The following is a 19,601-nucleotide window of genomic DNA, read 5'->3' as shown; positions in this document are numbered from 1 at the left end:
CGGTTCGTCTCTACTTCGTCTTCTCGTTATAGTTATATATATATATATATATATCCCCTCCTCTCTCTCTCACACACACACACACACAAACTTTTTTCGCTTGCTCTGCAACTACGCGTACGTTGCGTAGCGCCCCGTTGGAGCTGCGGCGGCCAGTTGCTGCGTTGCGGCTGCTTTTCTGCGGGCTGACGTGCCCTCGGCAGAGACAATTAGCGGCCACTTTGCGTGCGCTTTGCCTTTTCCTCCACGTGTCGGTGCACGCCACCTGCTGACGCGCCTGGTGGAAATACGTTTAATCCATTTTTGTTTCTTCTTGTGCTGCGTGCGTGTGCGTTTTCCTTCTGATTTATGCGTCTTCTTTCTCCTTCCTCGCCGCTCTTTGTCCCTCCCCTCGGCGTGCGACTTGGTTCGCGCAGCTTGCGGGTGCCGCGAAATCCACCCGCAAACGAAGGAGCGGGTGAAAGTCCCGACGTTGAGGAAACGGTGGGCAGAGGAGAGAGCGAGAGTAAAGTGGGCGAATAAAAAGAAGAAGAGGCGGGGGGGGTAGGGGTAACACACACATTAAAAAAAAGAAAGTGGGAGACTCGTGGGACAAAGCCGAAGCAGCTGCAGCCAAAAAGCGAGTGAGAAAAGGAGAGAGAGAGAGCGAGAAAGAGAGGGAAGGGCAGTAAAGGAGTGATAGAGCGGGGCGGTGCCCCCCTCCCCCCCTCTTCAACATTTAGGGAGCCGCTTGTTTGGCACTTGGCCGCCCTCGCCGCAGGAAGTAGGGTGCTGCGTGGTGGGTTGGCGGCAGTGCACCCCCAGCTTTCACAGCAGCCGAGGCTGAGCGCGGGCGGTATGCCGGTGACCAACGAATTCACGGGATCCTCGCTCCTGGAGGATGAGGCGGTGGTGCTAAAGGACTACGCCGTTGGCCAGCGCCTTGGCGAGGGCAGTTTTGGCTCCGTCTATCACGTGACATACGTCCCGTCTGGCGAGTCATTTGCGCTGAAGATTCTGCCGAACGACTGCTTCTTCGGCTGTGCCGCACGGATTGTACAGGAGGCAACAGTCATGCAGTCGCTTGAGCATCCGCATGTGGTGAAGATGTACAAGTTCCTGCAGAGCACCTCCTCCTTTTACTTTTTGCTGGAGTTGGCGGAGGGGGGTGAGCTGTTTGACCTCATTATCTCCGAAACGTACTTCTCGGAGGAGAATGCGCGGCGGTACTTTCAGCAGCTCATCTCCGCCCTTGACTACTGCCACGGAAAAGGTGTGGCCCACGGGGACTTAAAGGCGGAGAACCTGCTGCTTGGGAAGAACAAGAGCTTGCTTGTGTGTGACTTTGGCTTCTCCAGCCGCCCCGAGCTCGAGGAGCTCGACGACGAGGACATGAGTGAGCAGGGAGGGGAGCTGCATCCGGCTGGGACGATGCACTACAACTCCCCCGAGTCCTTCTCGGACCCCGAAAGCCCCGCCGCACAGGATCCCTTTCTGCAGGACCTATGGAGTGCGGGGGTCATTCTGTTTTTTATGCTCACCGGACGTCTACCTTTTGACGGCCGCAACGATGAAGAGACCATGCACCTTATTGGAGGCGGGAAGGTCAGTCTTCAGGAAGAGGAGGAGCGACGCCTGAGTCCAAGCGCCAAGTCAATTTTGTTCTCTATGCTCGCCCACGAGCCAAACGACCGTCCGACGCTGCAGCAAATCATTGAGGATGAGTGGTTTGGCGAAAGCTTTGATGCCGCGCTCTTTCCCCACCGCAAGTTCCTCAGGAGGTCCGTCACGTTCCTTGACTTCTCGCAGAAGCATGTCGTGACCCGCGAGGAGGAGGACGCGTTGCGGGCGGCGTTTGACAAAATTGCCATTGACGGCTACGACGACATCACGCGTGACGAAATTCGGGACATGCTTGCCACCCTGCACGGGGGCCGGGTGGACGCGGAGGATGTCGCGGAGCTGATGCAGCTCCTCACCGGAGACGCCGCGAGTGAGTCCGTGACCTATAAGCAGTTTCGTGAGGCGTGGGTCAAGAAGGACCTCGGGAGGCAGGCCTTTCGGGCCAATAACGACTTCCAGTTGTTGAAAATCATGGATACGCAGACGGTGGTGGCGGAAAAGAAGGAGGTGCGGCAGCTGCGCTCTGCCTTTGACAGCATGGATGAGCTTCACACCGGAGCGATCACGGTGGATCAATGTAGGCGGCTGTTTGAGCGCCGCAGGATTAGCGCGACCGCGGAGGATATCCAGAGCCTCATACGCTTCTTTGACGAGCCCAACAGCTCCGGCGGCGGGGGCATTACATTTGATAAGTTTGTGAAGGGAGTGATGAAGCGCGAGGTGCTCGTGCGGCACCCGATGGGGAAAAAACTCGCCGATGCCACCAATCTGTCGGAGATGCTGCAGCTGCACAACGAGTACGAGTGCGTGAATCATGGCTTCTTTGTGGCCGGGGAGCAAGACGCCATAGCGGAGAAGCTGCGCAGCTGCCCAGAGCGCCTTGTGACGATACTCATCGACGACCTCGCGTCGAGGACGGCCACCGTGCACTCGTTTCGCTACCGCGGCTCCGCCGCGATGGAGTCCGGCATCTCGATGGAGGCCGCCATGCGCTCCCTGCTGTCCTCCACCACCGAGGCGGCGGACGTGGGGGGGATGGGCCTCTCCACGGGGGACTGCCCGCTGGGCCTCGTTCGGGCCCGCGGCTCGTGGCCCCCCTCCCTCTCGAAGTCGCTACCGCGCAATTCGCTCCTCAGTACCCCCAACGGCGCGCAGGTCGTCAACCACCCACCATTGCAGTTTATGGACCCCACGACGCAGGCGGTGGCGCTGCAGACGCGCCGCAAATTTTTTCGTGACCCCGGCGGCGGCAAACTGCTGGTTGGCGTGTGCGACGTCGATGTGATTATGGCCTCGGCGAGCCGCGGCTACACCCTTGTGCGTCTCCGCCGCATTCAAGGCCAAACCAGCGACTTTCACGAGGCGGTGGCGTACATCTCCAACCTGCTCAAGGCGGAGCGGGAGCAGGCCATGAAAGACACCCTTCCATGCGGCGAGAGCGAGCTGCTGTGAGGGCGTCAAGGCGGAACCACCACCCGGGACGCCTCCGCACTCTCTCTCTGTCTCTGCCTCTCTCACACGCACACACACACACTTGCGCACTTGCACACACTTACACACAGAGAGAGACGCAAAGAAAAGGACGAGGATCTGAAAAGGGGGGAAAGAAAAAGCGAGACCGAAATGAATATTTAAAAAAAACAAGCAAGGGGGGAGAAAATCTGTTTTTCCTCGTAACATAATGCAAGTAGGCGAGAGAAAAAAAGGAGGAAAGAGGAAGGGGACGAGAGACGAGCATATAAATACATATAGATATATGTATTTATTTTCACTCTTGCGCTCTTTCTCTGAGGCTGGTTGTAAGGATGACGATAATAAGGCAGTTTTGTTTTTAAGCACGAAAGCCACGTTCTGGAGGGGTGTGGCATGAGAGACTGTGGAGATAAAGGAGAGGGCGCTCGGCCCACGCAAGCGCAGGCGTCTCCGTGCACACATCTACGCAACGAATACGAGGTAGTTTATGGGATGGGTGGGGCCTGGGAGCGGCGACGGTGATGAAGTGTGAGGGCAGAAGGCCCGCAAACAACGAGGGGGGAAGTGGTTGCAGTGTTCCCAGCCAGAAATGACATGGTTGCGCCACTTGCTTGCCGGGCGTGGGATGCATCGCCCAGACGCCGAACTCAGAGGTGGGGTGAACGCGGAGCCTGGGGGAGAGTGGCGGGACGCCCACGCATGCGTAGCTGTTGATATACAATGACTATTCCGGGGTGGTCTGACATGCAGCAGCGGTGTGTGAAGAAGGATTTTTTTGGTTTCTTTTTCTTTTTTTTCCTGCGGTGGGTCAAGTGTGTATTTTACATGCTAGCTATGTTTACGTGGGCCAATAAAAAAGGAGAAGCAAGAGGAGGATAACGTTTCTCTCTGCGCGCGTGTGTGTGTGTGAGTGGGAGAGAGAGAGAGAGAGGGAGATCGGGTGGGTGTCGGCGTGCGCGGATGTGGGCGAGGAGGCGGAATATGAGGCGGATATCGTCGTTGTGGTGTTTCATTTTTTGTGTGTGAATTGGTGCATCTGCGTGCACGCGTCACAACACCAAGTCGGCGAGGGAAAAGCGGAGCCGAGGCGTGCAACGGACCGAGAGTATATATGTTGTGCAATGGCTTCTCTTTGCTTTGGCGTCGCGTAGGCGGCGTGGAATGTTTCTTCCCATTTTCGTTGATGTTGTGGATGGCGGCCTCTTTTGTTTTGCTTTTATTACTCTGTGTGCGTGTGAGGAGCCACGTATGTCTGTCAGGCTGCCGCCGTGTGTACTCTCCGCCCCTACGCACACACACAAACACAAACACAAACACAGGCAAACCACTCCTCTTTCTGTCGTGCCTTTTCTTTGTTTTCAGTGTTCGTTTTTTTTTTTTTGGCGGTTGGTCACTGTTGTTGTTGTTGTTACTCCGCGTGCCTGTCTGCCTTTGCGTGGGTGTGTGCCGGCTCGTGCGTAGGCAGGCGGCGTGAAGGCCACCCCACCCCGCCAGCCCTCCTCTTCCCTCTCTTCTTCGCGTCTTCTTCCGCTTCTCCGCACTCTCACTCTGCCGTGGCGGGAAGGGAGGAGGGCAGGCGCGATGGATACGGCGGCGCTGCAGGCGGTGGTGACGGTCCTCAAGGAGGAGATTGAGCACCACAAACGCCAAGTGAGGCGGCTGCAGCGGGAGAACCGGGTGCTGGTGCGCACCGTACTGCAACTGCAGCAGCAGCAGCAGCGGGGGCTGCTGCACGGCGGCCGGCCGGAGCAGCGGGGGGCCGGCAGCAGCAACGGGGAGGAACGCGAGGGGCATGACGTCAGCGAGGCCGCCCCCCCACAGCCGTCTAGCACGACATCCGCAGTGCCGCACCGATGCTGCTTGCGCTGCGGCGCAGAGCTTCCTTCCTTGGCCGGGTCGCCGCTGCAACGAGGAGCGGCGGGGTCTCCAGGCGATCACTCCCCACTCCCCCTCGAAGGCCGCAGCTTCCACGAAGACGGCCACACGGCGCTGCAGGTGCGCGTGCGGGTGCTGGAAAAGCAGCTGCGGTGTGAACGGCAGCGACGGCAGGCCCAGGCGGAGGAATTTACCGCAGAGCTGGAGCTGCTGCGATTTGCGTTGGACGAAGCTGAGCAGCGCCCCTCACGGCGTCAGCGGCGGCCCACCGACGATGGTGCTGCCCTCCGGCAAGAGTCCCTGCCGCTTTCGCCCACGCCTGGCAACGGCAACGGCAACGGCGACGGTGGTGGTGGTGACAGCACGACCGAGTCAACGCCGGAGTACCACGAGGCTCTCAGCGAGGCCCACGCGGATCGGGATCTGTTCAGCTGCCTCGCGGCGCCCAGCGGGGGCCCCGCCACCCCCGCTTCGCTGGGGCCCGCAGAGCCGGCGGAGGCAGTGGCGGCGTCCGGCGTGCCACAGTGCGCGCTTCCGGCGGCCACCGACGTCGCCGTGTGTGGTGGCGAGGAGCCGCGCAACGGGTCGCCGCAGCCGGGGGGCGCGACGCGGCACCCGAGCACGAGAGACACAGACTGCGTCGCTGGCGGCAGCCCGCGGCGGTTCCTGGCGGCAATGGGCGAAGACAAGTTGCTGTCGCCAACGTCGCAGCTGGAGACCTCGCGGGATGTCTCGACGGCCACCGACACGCCGCGGTGCGAGGACTTTTTGAGTCGCGCCACCTCGCGAATGGAGGGGCGGCGGCAGAGGCTGCGTAATGCGGTGATGCCACGCGCCACTGTGGAGGCCAGTGATGTGGCGGGCGGCGAGCACCGCGATCCCGCGATTAGCCTGGGCGGGAGGCAGCCACAGCTGCACGCGGTGCCGGAGCTTCCACCGAATGCAGAGCCGCTGCCGTCGCCGTCCCCATCCCCGCCTCCGTCCTCGCCGCTAACTTCCCTGGGGCGACGGGGGCAGCGGCACCTGGCGCACAGGCGCCCCGCCTCCTTCCACGCGCTTCACGGCGATGACGCGGTCGCGGGTCACTGCAAAAGCACCGCATCAACAACAAGTGCGGCTGGTGGTCCGCTGGCCGTGAACCCGAACCAGTTGGGAGTTGAGGTGGATCCAAAAGGGCCTCGCAACCGCACGTGGTATGCGCATCAAGTCCTCCGCGTGGCATTTACGAAGTTCATACATGTCCCTTTTTCGGCATCCTCCGCAGGAACTCCTGCTGCTACTGCTGCTGCAAGCACGGCAATAACACCGAACTCTTTTGAAAGGGTACCGGAGGGGTCGGACATGGAATCCTTCCAAGAAGGAAACCAGCAGCAGCAGTTGCCGCAGCAGCAGCGACAACGCGGTGGGTCGCTCAGCGACAGTCAGTACTCGTCTTTGGAGACGTCAGGCACTTTTGACAGTGAAGAGGAGCTGGAAGACCACACGGAGGTGGGGGCAAGTGGCCCCGCAGACGCTCCTCTGCAGCCACCACCGATTTCCAGCGGGATGTATCGCAGCATTCCCTCCTCCGCAATCCGTCGTGCCATTGATGAGACAGCTCATTTGCGTTTTCGATGTTGTCAAAACCAGCCGCTGCTAGAAACGGTTGCGGAGCCCTTTCCCTCCGTTCTTCCCCCGTTCCACGCGGAGAACACTGACAGCGAACTGGTGGCAAACTTTGCCATGGACGCGGCGTCTCCGAGCAGCTATCGCGAGGACGAGATAGGCCTCACGCTACACTCCCCTGTTCTCTTTAGCCAAATTCGGAGTTTTCTCGGCATGGACGCGGAGGGGTTTCGGGCCTCGCTGGGGGAGAACGCGGTGTGGCGGCAGACGATTTCTCCGGGCAAGAGCGGCACCACACTCATCTTTTTTGGAAACTTTGTCATGAAGAGCCTTAAAAAGGGCGAGTTTAAGTTCCTCCTGGGCCGCTTCCTCAGCAGCTACGTCTCCTTCTGCGAGCGCCACCCGAGCACCCTGCTGCCCCGCTTCTACGCCCTGCTGACCTTCTCCTGGCTGCGGCTGCGCACGTGCAAGCGGTACGTGCTCATGCAGAACGTTTTCTCCACCCGGTACTACATTCATCGCATTTACGATGTGAAGGGGAGCACGGTGGGCCGCTCAACGACAACGGAGACGGCGCCTCGCACCTCGTTTGGGGCTTTGCTTCTGAAGGACAACGACCTTCCTGCTCAGCTCATCATTTGCGGCCCGTTGCAGCGCGCCCACGTGCTCGCACAGTTGCGCTCCGACGTGGGATTTTTGCACTCCCTCAACGTCGTCGACTACAGCTGCTTGATTGGGGTACGCAGCCGCGTCTTTTCCCGCAAGGAAGGTCCCTCTAAGACGATTCTGCTGAAAGAGCGACGTGGAACTTACTGGCAGCAAACGTGTACGTCCGAGGCGATTGGCGTTGGGACGGAGCAGCTGCAGAAGACGGACAATAGTTGCATTCGCAGCTGTGACGGGGGCCTGCTGTCCCTGCCGATTTATGCCGCGGGCGACGACACAACGGCGCGGGAGGATGTGTACTACCTTGGCATCATCGACGTCCTGCAGGAGTACACATCGGCCAAACGGTTTGAAAGCTTTGCAAAAGGGCTCTGGAGCGACCGACGGCAAATCAGCGTTGTGCCGCCAAAGGAGTACGCAGAACGCCTGTACCAAGTTCTGGAGAATGTGACAGTGTAGTCAACTGCCGTTGTGTGGCGTGGGTGGTGGAAGAGAGAAGGGGAGAGGGAAGGGAAGGGGGGGGGGAATGACATCTGACGATGGTGAAGAAGAGAAAAAAAAAGACCTTTGCCCAGCGTGTGCGTGTGTGTGTGAGAGAGAGTTTCTCTCTGTGTGTTGTCGTTTCATTTCTGCTTTTGATTGCTGTGATTGCTGTGATTGCTTCTGCTCGCCTCGTGAATTCCACGTGGGCGCCGATGTAGGCAATGATGTGCGCCACCGTTGCCGCTTGTCGAGGCGGCAGATGAACCTCTGAAACACGAGGAGGTAAACAGTGGGACAATAGAGCGGAAAAGTGTAGAGAGACAATACATTTTCCTTGTTGTTGTTGTTTTTGTTGTTGTTGTTTCCTTTTTTTTTCCTCCATGTATTGTGCCGGCACCGTGGGGGTTTTGTGTGGTTGCTGCCTGCTTTGCTTTTCCTTTCCGCGTTCCCACATCCCTTGTGGCGCCCCCGTTTATTTGCCTCCCCCTTTGCTTGTCTTTTCCTCGCCTCCTCCCTCACCGTTTCCTGGCGCTGTGGATGCCCGTCGCTCCTTTGCCCTGTTTTGTGTTTTTTTTATTGTTCATTTTTTTTTTGACGGGGAATGAAACTTTTCTTCTCCTTTTTTTTGTTTAATGGATAAAAGGTGGGGGAGAAAAACAAACGAAGCAGCACACGAAAAAAAAAAGTGCGGTGGGGAGGGGCATGAGGCGGCATAATGAGCCGAGGCAGGGTTTGCGTGCGGCTGGGTTTCCCTCCGCGAAGGTGGGACGGGCGGAAAGGGGGGCCGGCACGCCGCTCCTCTCCAGCAGCGGCATCTTCTGTGAGCCGGTCACCTCCGTGTACGACAGGGTGCTGGCGCGGGAGGCGCAGCAGCAGCAGCAACAGCAGCAGCAGCAACAGGGGCAGCAAGAGCAGGAACAGCGGCCGGAGGAGACTCGGAAACCGTCGTCGCCAAAGAATGGGCAGCAGCTGCTGGAGGGGTCGGATCCCTGGAGGAGGAGAATGTCAACTCGGCTGGGTGACCCGGTGGTGCCGCTCCAGATGCTTGAGCGCATGCAGCTTGTGTTTACATTGTACGAGTGGCAGCGTCGACGCAAAAGGCGGGCCGTGCCGTCTTTCGATGACGCCAATAAAAGCGAGGAGGAAATGATGAACAACTTCGCTGCCATGGTTCGCTGCAGAGAGCAGGAGTTGGATATGCGGGGGGTTTGCGGGGAGGGTGGGGCGCCGACGCATCCGTCGGGCGGTGACGCTGCTTTAGACGGCACGGTTGCGAGGGGGATTCCGTTCCCTGTGTTTGAGCGGTTCCTTGTGGAGCCCTACTTTGATGCGCTCTTCCCGCCGCCGCCGCCGCCGGTGGCGCGTTCGCCGCGCGCGGTGGATTCGCTCATGGACACGTTGAGTGGGGGCCGAACTCCCTCCCTGGCAACCAAGAGAAACTCGTGGGTTTTTGCCGGTCGCTCACGGACGCAAACGCGGGTTATGTACCAGCGTCGACGCGCGAGCCACGTGGCGGCGGCGGAGAACCTCTTCACCGTGATGGACACCGACGCCGACGGCTTCCTCTCCTGGGACGAGTTCAGTAGCTACATCCTGCAGAGTGGCCAGCGGCTGCTGCTGGCGGGCGAGTACGACATGGGGGCCGCGCGGAAAAAAGACCAGAGCGCAAATAACGTCGCAGGTCGGTGCCTGAACTTTACCCCCACGCCTCTGAACGTGAATCCCTGGCAGCAGCAATTCCCCCTTGTGCGTCATCTGTACCACTCAGAGCCCATCAGTCGGCTTATCTTCGCCAACCGCGGCCGCCGCTACATCACGGCGGCGTGGGACGGGCTTGTGAAGGTGTGGCGCCCCGACCCCCGCCTGGCGGACGCCCACGGCAAGCCTTCCATCGTGCACGAGCGCACAATATTTGCGGCGGGGGCTCCCATCATCGACATGGTGCTGGCCCCCGTCTCTCTCGGGGACGCGGAGGTGCTGGCGGTGGTGGCCATGGACGGAACCGTCACGCTGCTGCGCGTGGGGACGGGCGAGGTGCTCAAAACGTTTATCGGCCGCTGCTCGCTTCCCCCGGACGCGGGGTCGCACCGGCGGCTCACCTTGTCGACGCGCGCGCGACTGAAGGAGTCCCACGTGAAAAACGTCATTGACATGCCGCTCATGGAAGAAGATATCCGGGGCACCGTGGAGGGGAGTGCGGTGGTGCTGCGGCCCGTCTTTAAGGTCCGCGCCTACCGTCGGGAGGCGATTGAGATGTTCTTTGCGGAGGTCTCCCGCTACTTCACAGGGCTGGGCGTGGTGGCCCCGACGTACGAGCACCTCGAGCGCTGCCGCCAGGTTAAGACGGACGTGCTGCTCCACTTTGGGGATAATCCCGGTACGCCAAGGAAGGAGAAGCTGAAGCCGCATTTCGCCGCCTTTGCGTCGGCCGAAGATGATGCGACGGAAGCGACGAAGGACAACGCGGAGGGTGCGACCGCTCGAGACGACTTCCAGGCGGACACGGGTGTCCCGGAAGAAGCACCTGCTGCTGCTGCTGCTGCTGCTGCGGAAACTGGCGAAGCTTCGGCGAGGGCGTCGGCGCAGGCGCCGGAGGTGCGCGAGGTTCAATCCCCGTCGACGGCTTTCCGCCCCTCTTCCTCTCCTTACCAGCGCTCCAGCGGGGGTGATAGTGGGAGCAATAAGTGCTGGTTTGCCCGGTCCGCGGCGTTTGCGTGGTACGAGCGCACAAGCTCTTCCTCCGTCCTCCCCACTGGCGTCTTCCTCCTGCTTGGCTTCGAGACGGGGGTGCTGCAGTTTTACCAGTTGCGCCCGCAGCTGTTCACCATCTCAAACCTCTCCATGACGCGGCTGGAGCTGCCCGCCATGCATGAGCCGGTGCTTACCCTCAAACTCCACCGCGGCAGCATCACAAGCATCCTGGCGAGCGCGTCCCATGACCTGCTCATGACGGCGAGCGACGACGGCACCGTCATTCTGCGGCACCTAAGTCGAATTCACGCACCGTTTCTAACGTTGGGTGACGGGGTGCCGGTGCCCGGGAGACCGCTCCCACTGCACCCGAGTGGGCACTCCAAACGTGTTACGTGCATATGCTGGAACAGCACACGTGGCCTTATTGTCACGGGCGGGGCCGACCGCATTGTTAACTTTTGGACCACCTCCTCGTCACGTCCGCTCTACCGCATTGACCTGCGTGTTTTTTCCACCAGCTCTGGAATCAGTGGGGCCCCGGTTGACGTCTCGTTTCTCCAGCCCCCGCGTCACCCACTGCTGTTGCTAATACTCGACACAAGGCGTACGTTGTACTTCATCGACACCGTCTCGTACCAGTGCTTGCGCATCCTGCGGGACGATGGGCTTACCTCGTTGAGGGCGGGCGAGATGTTGCGTGCCCGCTACGACGCCGTGGATGGTCGCCTCATCCTGGGCGGACGCCACGTGCGGTCTTGGGACATCCGCCAAAAGGATGAATACCCGGACGACTACTGCGGCCATCGGCGCGCCGTTGTCGGGCTCGTATACCAGCGCACCTTTGGCTTCTGGGTAAGCGCCGACGACTCGGTTGTGATTATTTGGAACGCCAAGGTGGTGGATTTGTATGCGGAGCACAGCGACTCTTCGAAGCAGGCCACGGAGGTCGACGGCGACGACGACGCGGCACGAGACCGTCACTCCATCGAAAAACTGGGGGGGAACGGGACGCGTTGGGCGTTGGGAAGCGGCGTGGTGCGGTCCTGGTCCGTGGAGGGCGGGATTTGCTGCCTGGCGGTGGATCAGTCGGAGCTGTCGCACGTGTTTGTCGCGCTCCTGCGGGAGCGGCGCATCGTGGAGTACAACAGCCTCAGCGGCTCCGTGCTGCGCTCCTTCGGCTTTCCCGGGGACTCGGGGGACATATCCTCCCTGGCGTGCGGCGTGTCCACCGGCGGGGCCGCGCTTCTTCGTCCCGTGGCGTTTCTCTGCGGGACGTTTGAGCAGGAGCGGTCGTCGAACGGCACCACCGCCCTCTACGCGCTGGTCTCCGACACCGACGTGCTCGCCGCCGCGGCGCCGATGAGCCGCGTCCACCGCGTCATTGTGACCGCGGGCGTCGGGGTGTCGTGCGCCGTCATTGTGACCGCGCTCGGGCTCGTTGTCGTGGGCCACCGTGGCGGCATCAGCGCGACGCCGGCGGACGAAGCCACCAGTTGCCCCATCGCCTGCACGCGGCTCACGGAGGCGCTGCAGCAGCGACGGCCGGAGTCGAAGTTTGGGACCCCGGCCCTCTCGGAGCCGCACCTCACCACCAGCACCACCACCGCCGCCACCACCACGAGGCCGACGACGACAACAACAATAACGGCGTCGCTCGAGGGGGCGGCAGCTGGCGAGGGGGGCACGCGGCCCGGCAGGGCACACGCATTCGTGTGTCCTGTTTTTCAGCCCCAGCCGCAGGGGAGCGAGCCATGTCGTTCCACGCCGCCGCTTGACCTCGTCGCGCTCCTTCCTGGGCCACTGCTGCAGGATCCCGTGCCACTCACGCGGGAGTACATGCAGCAGCGAGAGCGGTATCTCTTCCGTCCCGAGCGACGCTCCACGACGTCCGCGGGAAACTCGGCGAAGACAACGCCAGAGATTCTCACCAACGCCGAGGAAGAGGATGCCGAGAAGCGGAACAGTAGGAGTGATGCATTGCCGCCGCTACTACTGTTTTCTGACGAGTTCATCGCCGCCTCTCCGGCGTTTGCCGGAAGCTTTGGTCTGCTGCTGCGTGAACAGCTTGCCGCCCTTGGCTACGTCGGACACGTCACGCCCGTAGCTGAAACCGACTACGCCTTCACTGGCAGCGACGACGGCGTCTTGCAGTTGTGGAATCTGCGCACCCTGTCGGAGGTGCTGCGCTTCCGTGCCACCTACGCGCTCGACGCAGTAACCGCGGTGGAGGTTGGCGACGACGCCGCCCACCTCGCCGTGGGGGACGCCAATGGGCACATCCTGTTGCTTGACCTGCGTGGCATTGCGTGGGACTCGGCGACCCCGCTGGAGATGGTGGCGGGCGTTGAGAGTGGCGTGCGTGTGCTCCACCGGTGGCGCGGGCATCGGCAGAATGTCACGTCCGTGCAGTTTGTGCGGCGCGAGAGCGGCATGATGCGTCGCAGCACTGTTCACTCCTACACAGTGCACCAAGGCGTTCCGGCGCGGACGCCTCTCCGCCAGGCTCCGGAGTCCGAGTTCCCTGCAGCTGACAACAGCAGCACGAGGGAGGAGGGGGCGCCGACCCGCAGCGACGGCAACCGTGCGACACGTTTCCTTTGCACCAGTGGGGAGGACAGCTACGTCTACGCTTGGTGCTGGGAGCCGGGGCCGCGTGGGAGAGGCGCTGTGCAGTGCATCGGCTGCTTTGGCGGGGGTGTGGAGGCGCCACCCACCCCGCCGCTTGACAAACTCACGGACTCCGCCTGGCAGGTGTTGGAGGTGGTGCGGAAGGCGTACATTGAGGAGCGTCTGCTGTCGGTCGGCGGGGTCCTCAGCGGGCCCAACGCGGCGGGGGAAATTCACACCGCGGTGCTTGAAATTATGGAAGAAATGCGAGCCGTGAAGGACGCCGTGGTGTTGCCGCAGCGTGGGGCAGCAACGCTGGGGAAGCAGCCGGCGCTGCCGCCAAGCCGCTTGCGGGCACAGCGGCAGAGTCGCGTGCAGTGCGCCGGCGTCGGTGGAATTGGGGCTGCCGGCGAGCCCTGCCCCCCCACGTACGTCTTGGCCTTTGAGGAGGGGCTGTACTACGACCGCGACGTGGTGGAGCTGCTCGAGCGCGTCCTCACGGAGCTGCGGGCGGTGCATAAGCGGCGACAGTCAATGATGCGGGCGTCGATGCACCGCGCGAGCCTTATGGGGCCGAAGCGTGGACGCAGATCCCTTGTGCGCAGCGCCGCGGTCTCTCCGCAGGAGAAATCCCTCACCGCAGAGGAACTGCCCCGGCCGACGATTGCCGCGGGCGCACCAGACACCGCACCTCGTGGCGTCGCTGTGGCCGCGGACTCCGCCACGACCCTGCCCGCCCCCACTGCAGCGGCGTCGCGTGCGCCACCGAGCGTGGCCACGGGGACGCCTTCGCTCACGGGCGTCCCTGTGTCTGACGCACAGGCGCCTCTGCGGGAGCTGCCCCCTGCTGCTGACGCGGCGAAGACACACGTCGGCGACGCCTTCACCTTCCCCAGTTCCAGTAGCTCCAACGTGCTGCAGCCCGCCCTGCCACCCATCCCCGCTTCGCAGGGTTCCCTGGCCAGGGCGCCCACTACTGCCTCGCTGCCGACGAAGCGGCCGGAGTCATCGTTGACGCCGATAAACGAGGAGGACTGGGCTCAGTTGCCCCCGATTACGGTGCACTTTGCCACGCCCTGGCCGCTCCCACGCCTGCGCCGTGCCGGCAGGGCCCCCGCCGAGGCTGGCGCGAGCCGCAACACGGAGGTGGATGGTCTCCCTTTGATCTCCGATATTATTGGCGTCATCAGAAACAAGAGCGACGCCGTGAAGCAACGGCAGTACGGCGTTAAAGTTCTCGTGCGGGAGAAGGCGCGGCGGCGCTCATTTCACTTTGTGCTTCTGAGCCAGATGCAGAAGCACCTGGCGGAGCAGGAGGCGATCGAGGCCAAGGGCGTGAACCCCGAGCAGCTTAGCCTCGCACGGCGAGAGCGGAAAAGGCGGTCCATCGCGTGGGGAACGGCGCGCATCATGCACACACTCATGGCCTGGCAGTCGCCGCGGTTGTCAAGTGCCTCTTCCCGAACGCTTGGGAGCGCCTCGGACGCTGGTCTGAGTCGGCGTGCCTCGGGCGCGGACTCAGCGAGGGTGGATCCGGGAAAGCTGCCGTTTTTTATTCCGCTCTCGCTGGGGACCTCGCAATCCTTCATGCCCAGCAGCAGCCTGAAGCTGGACCAAAACAAAAGCGTGGTCGTGCAGCTGAAGAATGAGATGGAGGCGATGGGTGCGACCCTGCGGGCCACGCTGCATGAGAAGCAAATACTAATGGCACAGGAACGCGCAGCAGCCTCTGGAATCACGACTTCCACGCGGAACAGCCTCATCAGCAGATAGGCGCCTGCTACCACCGGAGCTTTACCCTGAGTCTTGTTGTTGTACTTGTTAATTTCTTTGTCACTGTATTTGCTGTGGTATTTCTCCACAGTAACTCCTTCTGCACCGCGCCATTTTGTCCATGTTTCACACCCACGCGCGCGCACACACGCACACCGTTTATTTCTAGTGTCCTCCTCACGGAGGGCTGCCGTGGCCCACTCTCTTAACTCTTCCTCTTCCTCTTTTTCGATGCGGGTGGCTTGGCGTCTCTGTTTCATACATGCCTCCGTGTGTATGTGGTGTTTCTTTCGCTGCTTCGTTTGTTGTTGATGTTTGTGTTGATGCGCTGGAGCCATTTGAGACGTTGGGCCTCAGGGTCTGTCTGCCTGTGTGTGTGTGTGTGTGCCCCGCAGCTGTGCGGTGCCACAGTTGTCAATTTATACGGATGTAAAAAAAGTCAGTTTCTCGTTGTTTCTATTCGCGTCTATTCCTTCACCCTTAGCCTCACCGCGTGTGTTATGTATCTACGGCAGTGTGTGGGGGATGACGTGTTGGCTGCGCTCGCACTCCCCCTTTTTCGTTCTTCCTTTTTTTCCCCTTTCCCCTCGTGTGTGTGTGTGTGTGTGTGTGTGTGTATTTCTTTATATGTTTATATCTTACTTCGTTTGGCCGTCCTGCGTCTTCGCTGCCTCCGCCGTGCGTCTCGGCCCGCGTCGCACTTTGCAGCCCCCTCGCCTTGGCGGCACTCTTCCCTCACTTTTTCGCTCTGTCCTCCCCGCGGCGGCGGAAGGAGGGCCTGAAGGCGGGAGCCGCAGGTGCACACACGCAGCGGAGCGGCCGGGGCTTAAGGGGGGAGCGGGGGGGGGGGGCGGCCGCAGAGGCGCGTCTCACGAACAAACAAACAAACAAACAAAAACAAGACAAAAAGGAACGGAAAGGAAAAAGAAAAAAGAAAGCGAGGAAAGAGAAGAAGAAGTGAAGCTTCATACATCCACGCACACGCATATACACACGCGGGACTGGCAATGAACCGGCTGTTCGGTAAGAAAAAAGACACCCCGAAGCCCACGTTGGAGGACGCCAGCGTCCGGCTTAACACGCGTAGTGAGGCGGTGGACGCCCGGGTGGGCAAAATCGACGCCGAGCTCACGAAGCTGAAGGAATGCATTCTCAAGACACGTGGGGCAACCCAGCAGCGGTACAAGCAGCGCGCGGTGCAGCTGCTGCAGCAGAAGCGCCTGTACCAGAACCAGCAGGACACGATGATGCAGCAGCAGTTCAACATGGACCAGCTGCAGTTCACGACGGAGTCGGTGAAGGACACAAAGGTGCAGCTGGACGCACTGAAGGATGCGACGAAGAGCCTCAAACGTGAGTTCAAGCGGGTGGATCTATCAAAGATTGAAAACCTGCAGGACGAGCTGCGTGACATTTACGAGGACACGCAGGAGGTGCAGGAGATACTCGGCCGCGCCTACGATGTGCCGGAGGACATTGACGAGGACGAGATGATGGGGGAGCTGGACGCAATTGCCTGCGACATGGAGGCGGAGACGGACTCCAGCTACCTCGCCGCCGCCCTCGCCAGGCCAGGGACGAAGCTGCCGGAGCTGCCCGGAACAGAGAAGCCGCAGGCGGAGGAGGAGGAGAAGAAGGAGAAGGTCGACCCGTATAGTCTGGAGGCGCAGCTGGGCCTGTGAATAGAAAAAAAAGAAAAGAAACGAAAGCGGAAGAAACAAACTAAGAAAAAAAGAGTTACGAAAGGTGGAAGCACGAGTCGCGGAATGCATTGGAAGCGTTTCCTGTGGGAAGTGGGAGGGGTGAGTGGGTTTGGTTTACCCAACACCACCACCACCACCACCGATAGTTCAAGCAGGCAGGCATCGTCACTGCTTCTGCCGCTGCTGCCGCCTTGGAGTGGTGAGGTTGTCGACGAAGTATATTTTATATGTTGTTTCTCGTTGCTGCTCTTTCCTCCTACGGGTATTGGCCGCAATAAGGGAACTCCTTCCTCTTTTTTTTTTGTCTCTCTCTCGATGCCACACTCCGCACCCGTGCGCCTGTTCACCTGCGCTTGTGCAATGCCGTGAGAACTAACGTACCGTCGCCGCCTTCTTTCTCTCGTTGCCGTTGTTGCCGGGTCCCTCTGCGTGCGGCGTAGGCGCTTATAGAGAGAAGGAGGGGGAGGGGGTGGGAATACATACTCTCTTTCTCTCTCTTTCTCGGTCTGTGTGCCTCTGTGTGGGACTGCCGCACAGAATTGGTGCATCATTACAGAGCGAGACACACTTACACACACACCCGAAGCGAGGGGCGAGACTGGCGATGGTGGCGAAGAAGCGGTGGGCGTGGTACCCCCACCTCGCAAAGCGCCGCAGGCAAAAGTTGGCGGCAGCGGCAGCGAAAGCGTCTCCAAATAATGTTGGCTTGCCTGGCAAGACGCGCGCTGCGGAGGCAGCTGCGAGGAGCAGGACGACGTCGCCTTTACCGGCGGCCGTAGAGGATAGCGAGGCGGCACGCCCCGAGTGCAGTCCTCAAGCCGCCGCCACGCCAGGGACGCAGGCGCGTGGCGTGGCGTCCGTGGCATCTCCTGCGGCAGCGCCGCTCCACGCCACGGAGTGCTGCCTGCCGTGCCCTGCGCGGTGGTACCAGCTTGGCCCGCCGCTGCTCGCTCAGCGTGTGCGGGAGTTGCTGCTCGGGCGCCCGTTGATGACGGCTGACCCCGCCGCGGTGTCGATGGGTGCCTCTCTCGCCGACGAGGAGGCGCTCTCGTGGCTGTTCCCCGCGGTGCATAACGGGGAGTGGTTCGCCACACCGTGGGAGTTTATCGATCACTGCCGGTCGATCTCGCATAAGCTGTTGTGCGAGCATGCCCCGCTCTTTCCACTTGAGAGTTCCCGAAACACGCGGAGAAGACGCTCACCGACGCCTCCTGCATCTGGGAGTCGGACGGGATCTTTGGGCGGCACGGAGGCGGCGGTGGCGGCGAATCAGCCGGACCGGGCAGCTCCCGAGAGCGCAGACGCCGTGCAGCAGGCGTATTACTGGTGGTTTACGCACCTTCACACCACTCTGGTGCAGTTTGGCCAGCGCGATTGGGACGCCTACATGGCGTCAAGGGGAAATGCGGCGAAGCCGCGGCGTCTGGAGTGTATCGGGGGAGTTTGGGGCTGTTATCGTGTCTTTCAAGCGGCCTTGGCGGACGCCGTGGCGCGGCGCCTGGCATCCTCCTCGCAGCTTGTATGGCAGGCATTGCCCGAGACGGCGTTCGCCATGGCGTGCATCGTCCTGGAGGTGTACCAGCGCATGCCACACGCCGCGGCGCCTCTGCACGGCTTCCGTGGGTTAGGCGCCGCCGACCGTGTGGCTGCTGCATGCATGCATGGGGACCAGTTCCTGTGGGTGAACGATGACCCCACCACGGACGCCACCACCGCGGCCGCCATGGCGAGCGCAAAGGGGGAAGCCGCGCTGACCGGGCGTGAGCGGGAGGCAGTCATAGCCCTCGCCGTGCACCTGGCAGAGGTAGTAACGGGCATGCGGCACGCGGGGAGGGGCAGTGGACCATGCGCGGCTGTGGATGTCGCGGCTGCCACCGTGGAGCCGGCGCCAACCTCAGCGGCACCGGGTACCGCTTCAGCACCCGGTCTTTCCCCGCACCTGAGCCTACCCGCGCACGGCACTGCGGAGGAGGAGGAGGAGGAAAGAATTATGGCGCTTGTGTTGTGGTTGTACCTCGCCCACGCCGCAGTGCGCACACTTCCGCAGGCTGCGGTCTAACCACGAACTCACACACGGGGAGTGAAGATGACACCTCCACCACTGCAATGCATGCATAAATAGTTGCCTACAGTAACTCGCCTCTATAATTTTACTTTTCATTGCGTAATGTTATGGGTTGTTTGCACCGCATGCCCCGCGTTTGGATTCTGTGCGTGTGGCGCGGCAGCACTCCACTCCCTTGACAGACACACACCGGCACAGAAACAGAGCGAGGGTGTGTGTCTGTCTGTCTGTTTGTCTGTCTGTCTGCGTGCGTGCGTGAGAGAAAGAGAGAGAGGGAGAGGGAAGTGGAGGTGGGGGGAAGGGGGAGGGGGAGGGGGATACGCAGTATTGATTGATGGCCTGGCTGCGCTGCCAGTGTGCATGCGGTTACGCCCGGGTCGAGGTGTGGGGCAACACCAAAGGAATGAAGAAGGAAAAAAAAAAGAACGGCTAAAATACATGCATGGAGCTCATGGCATTCTTCCTTCTCTTCTTCTTGCCTTTTACTCCTCCTCTTTTTTTTTCTTCTTGTCTGTGTTACTTGTCACCCACGCGTTGGCTCTGCGCCGGCGCCAGAAACCGGAGGAAGAAAGCAGCAGCAGCAGCAGCAGCAGCAGAGAGAGTGCAATGGTCAAGCCGCACCTTCGCCACTACTGCGTCGTCGGCCGCGAGACGCCGTCGGAGAAGAACCCCGAGCCGACCGTCTACAAGTTTGAGGTCTTTGCGCCCAACTTCGTCGTCGCCAAGAGCCGCTTCTGGCGCATGATGCGGAGCAAGAACAAGGTGAAGTCGACCCACGGCGACGTGCTCTCCTGCAAGGTGGTGAAGGACCGCAAGCTGGCGGCGCGCAACTACAGCGTCGACATCGCGTACTACAGCCAGCGCTGCGGCTACACGCACATGGTGAAGGAGTTCCGCGACGTCTGCAAGGCGGGGCGTGAGCCAGGCCTACCACGACCTCGCCTCCCGCCACCGGGCGCGGTACAGCAACATTGAGGTGCTCGGCGTGAAGAGCATCCCGAACACCAGGTGAAGCGGCTCAGCATCGCGGAGTACCACGCCAGCAACCTGTCCTT

The 19,601-nt window shown here is 61.2% G+C and overlaps 6 protein-coding genes across 6 annotated transcripts, besides 23 other annotated features; all 6 read left to right on the top strand.

The window, feature by feature from the left end:
- Window positions 1-27: 27 nt before the first annotated feature.
- Window positions 28-54: a microsatellite.
- Window positions 55-70: 16 nt separating this feature from the next.
- Window positions 71-91: a microsatellite.
- A 527-nt stretch (window positions 92-618) lies between these two features.
- Window positions 619-684: a microsatellite.
- A 153-nt stretch (window positions 685-837) lies between these two features.
- Window positions 838-3,054, top strand: Tco025E_00968 (putative protein kinase; the record flags this gene model as incomplete). Its single annotated transcript, XM_029367907.1, has 1 exon — window positions 838-3,054. One exon carries the CDS (start codon window positions 838-840, stop codon window positions 3,052-3,054), a length of 2,217 nt encoding a protein of 738 aa, XP_029232018.1.
- A 39-nt stretch (window positions 3,055-3,093) lies between these two features.
- Window positions 3,094-3,118: a microsatellite.
- Window positions 3,118-3,163: a microsatellite.
- Window positions 3,164-3,338: 175 nt separating this feature from the next.
- Window positions 3,339-3,368: a microsatellite.
- A 477-nt stretch (window positions 3,369-3,845) lies between these two features.
- Window positions 3,846-3,872: a sequence feature (A-rich).
- Window positions 3,873-3,973: 101 nt separating this feature from the next.
- Window positions 3,974-4,011: a microsatellite.
- Window positions 4,012-4,362: 351 nt separating this feature from the next.
- Window positions 4,363-4,393: a microsatellite.
- A 263-nt stretch (window positions 4,394-4,656) lies between these two features.
- Window positions 4,657-7,680, top strand: Tco025E_00967 (putative phosphatidylinositol-4-phosphate 5-kinase-like; the record flags this gene model as incomplete). The annotated part of the gene is made up of 1 exon (XM_029367906.1): window positions 4,657-7,680. The coding sequence occupies one exon, from the start codon at window positions 4,657-4,659 to the stop codon at window positions 7,678-7,680; it is 3,024 nt and encodes a 1,007-aa protein (XP_029232017.1).
- A 28-nt stretch (window positions 7,681-7,708) lies between these two features.
- Window positions 7,709-7,739: a microsatellite.
- A 58-nt stretch (window positions 7,740-7,797) lies between these two features.
- Window positions 7,798-7,840: a microsatellite.
- A 198-nt stretch (window positions 7,841-8,038) lies between these two features.
- Window positions 8,039-8,067: a microsatellite.
- Window positions 8,068-8,079: a sequence feature (A-rich).
- A 185-nt stretch (window positions 8,080-8,264) lies between these two features.
- Window positions 8,265-8,297: a sequence feature (A-rich).
- A 109-nt stretch (window positions 8,298-8,406) lies between these two features.
- Window positions 8,407-14,778, top strand: Tco025E_00966 (uncharacterized protein; the record flags this gene model as incomplete). Its single annotated transcript, XM_029367905.1, has 1 exon — window positions 8,407-14,778. One exon carries the CDS (start codon window positions 8,407-8,409, stop codon window positions 14,776-14,778), a length of 6,372 nt encoding a protein of 2,123 aa, XP_029232016.1.
- Window positions 14,779-15,136: 358 nt separating this feature from the next.
- Window positions 15,137-15,165: a microsatellite.
- Window positions 15,166-15,367: 202 nt separating this feature from the next.
- Window positions 15,368-15,395: a microsatellite.
- Window positions 15,396-15,608: 213 nt separating this feature from the next.
- Window positions 15,609-15,632: a microsatellite.
- Window positions 15,633-15,652: 20 nt separating this feature from the next.
- Window positions 15,653-15,740: a microsatellite.
- A 45-nt stretch (window positions 15,741-15,785) lies between these two features.
- Window positions 15,786-16,460, top strand: Tco025E_00965 (SNF-7-like protein; the record flags this gene model as incomplete). The annotated part of the gene is made up of 1 exon (XM_029367904.1): window positions 15,786-16,460. The coding sequence occupies one exon, from the start codon at window positions 15,786-15,788 to the stop codon at window positions 16,458-16,460; it is 675 nt and encodes a 224-aa protein (XP_029232015.1).
- Window positions 16,461-16,599: 139 nt separating this feature from the next.
- Window positions 16,600-16,622: a microsatellite.
- Window positions 16,623-17,085: 463 nt separating this feature from the next.
- Window positions 17,086-18,540, top strand: Tco025E_00964 (uncharacterized protein; the record flags this gene model as incomplete). The annotated part of the gene is made up of 1 exon (XM_029367903.1): window positions 17,086-18,540. The coding sequence occupies one exon, from the start codon at window positions 17,086-17,088 to the stop codon at window positions 18,538-18,540; it is 1,455 nt and encodes a 484-aa protein (XP_029232014.1).
- A 222-nt stretch (window positions 18,541-18,762) lies between these two features.
- Window positions 18,763-18,792: a microsatellite.
- A 27-nt stretch (window positions 18,793-18,819) lies between these two features.
- Window positions 18,820-18,863: a microsatellite.
- A 140-nt stretch (window positions 18,864-19,003) lies between these two features.
- Window positions 19,004-19,055: a sequence feature (GA-rich).
- Window positions 19,056-19,116: 61 nt separating this feature from the next.
- Window positions 19,117-19,142: a microsatellite.
- A 10-nt stretch (window positions 19,143-19,152) lies between these two features.
- On the top strand, window positions 19,153-19,521 carry Tco025E_00963 (60S ribosomal protein L18a; the record flags this gene model as incomplete). Its single annotated transcript, XM_029367902.1, has 1 exon — window positions 19,153-19,521. The coding sequence occupies one exon, from the start codon at window positions 19,153-19,155 to the stop codon at window positions 19,519-19,521; it is 369 nt and encodes a 122-aa protein (XP_029232013.1).
- Window positions 19,522-19,601: the final 80 nt, after the last annotated feature.

The sequence above is a fragment of the Trypanosoma conorhini genome (genome assembly GCF_003719485.1).
Source record: "Trypanosoma conorhini strain 025E chromosome Unknown Tco_14.4_contig_00027, whole genome shotgun sequence".
Classification (NCBI taxonomy): Eukaryota; Euglenozoa; class Kinetoplastea; order Trypanosomatida; family Trypanosomatidae; genus Trypanosoma; species Trypanosoma conorhini.
Note: the sequence above shows the minus strand (reverse complement) of the source record. Positions and strands in the feature narration are given on the sequence as shown.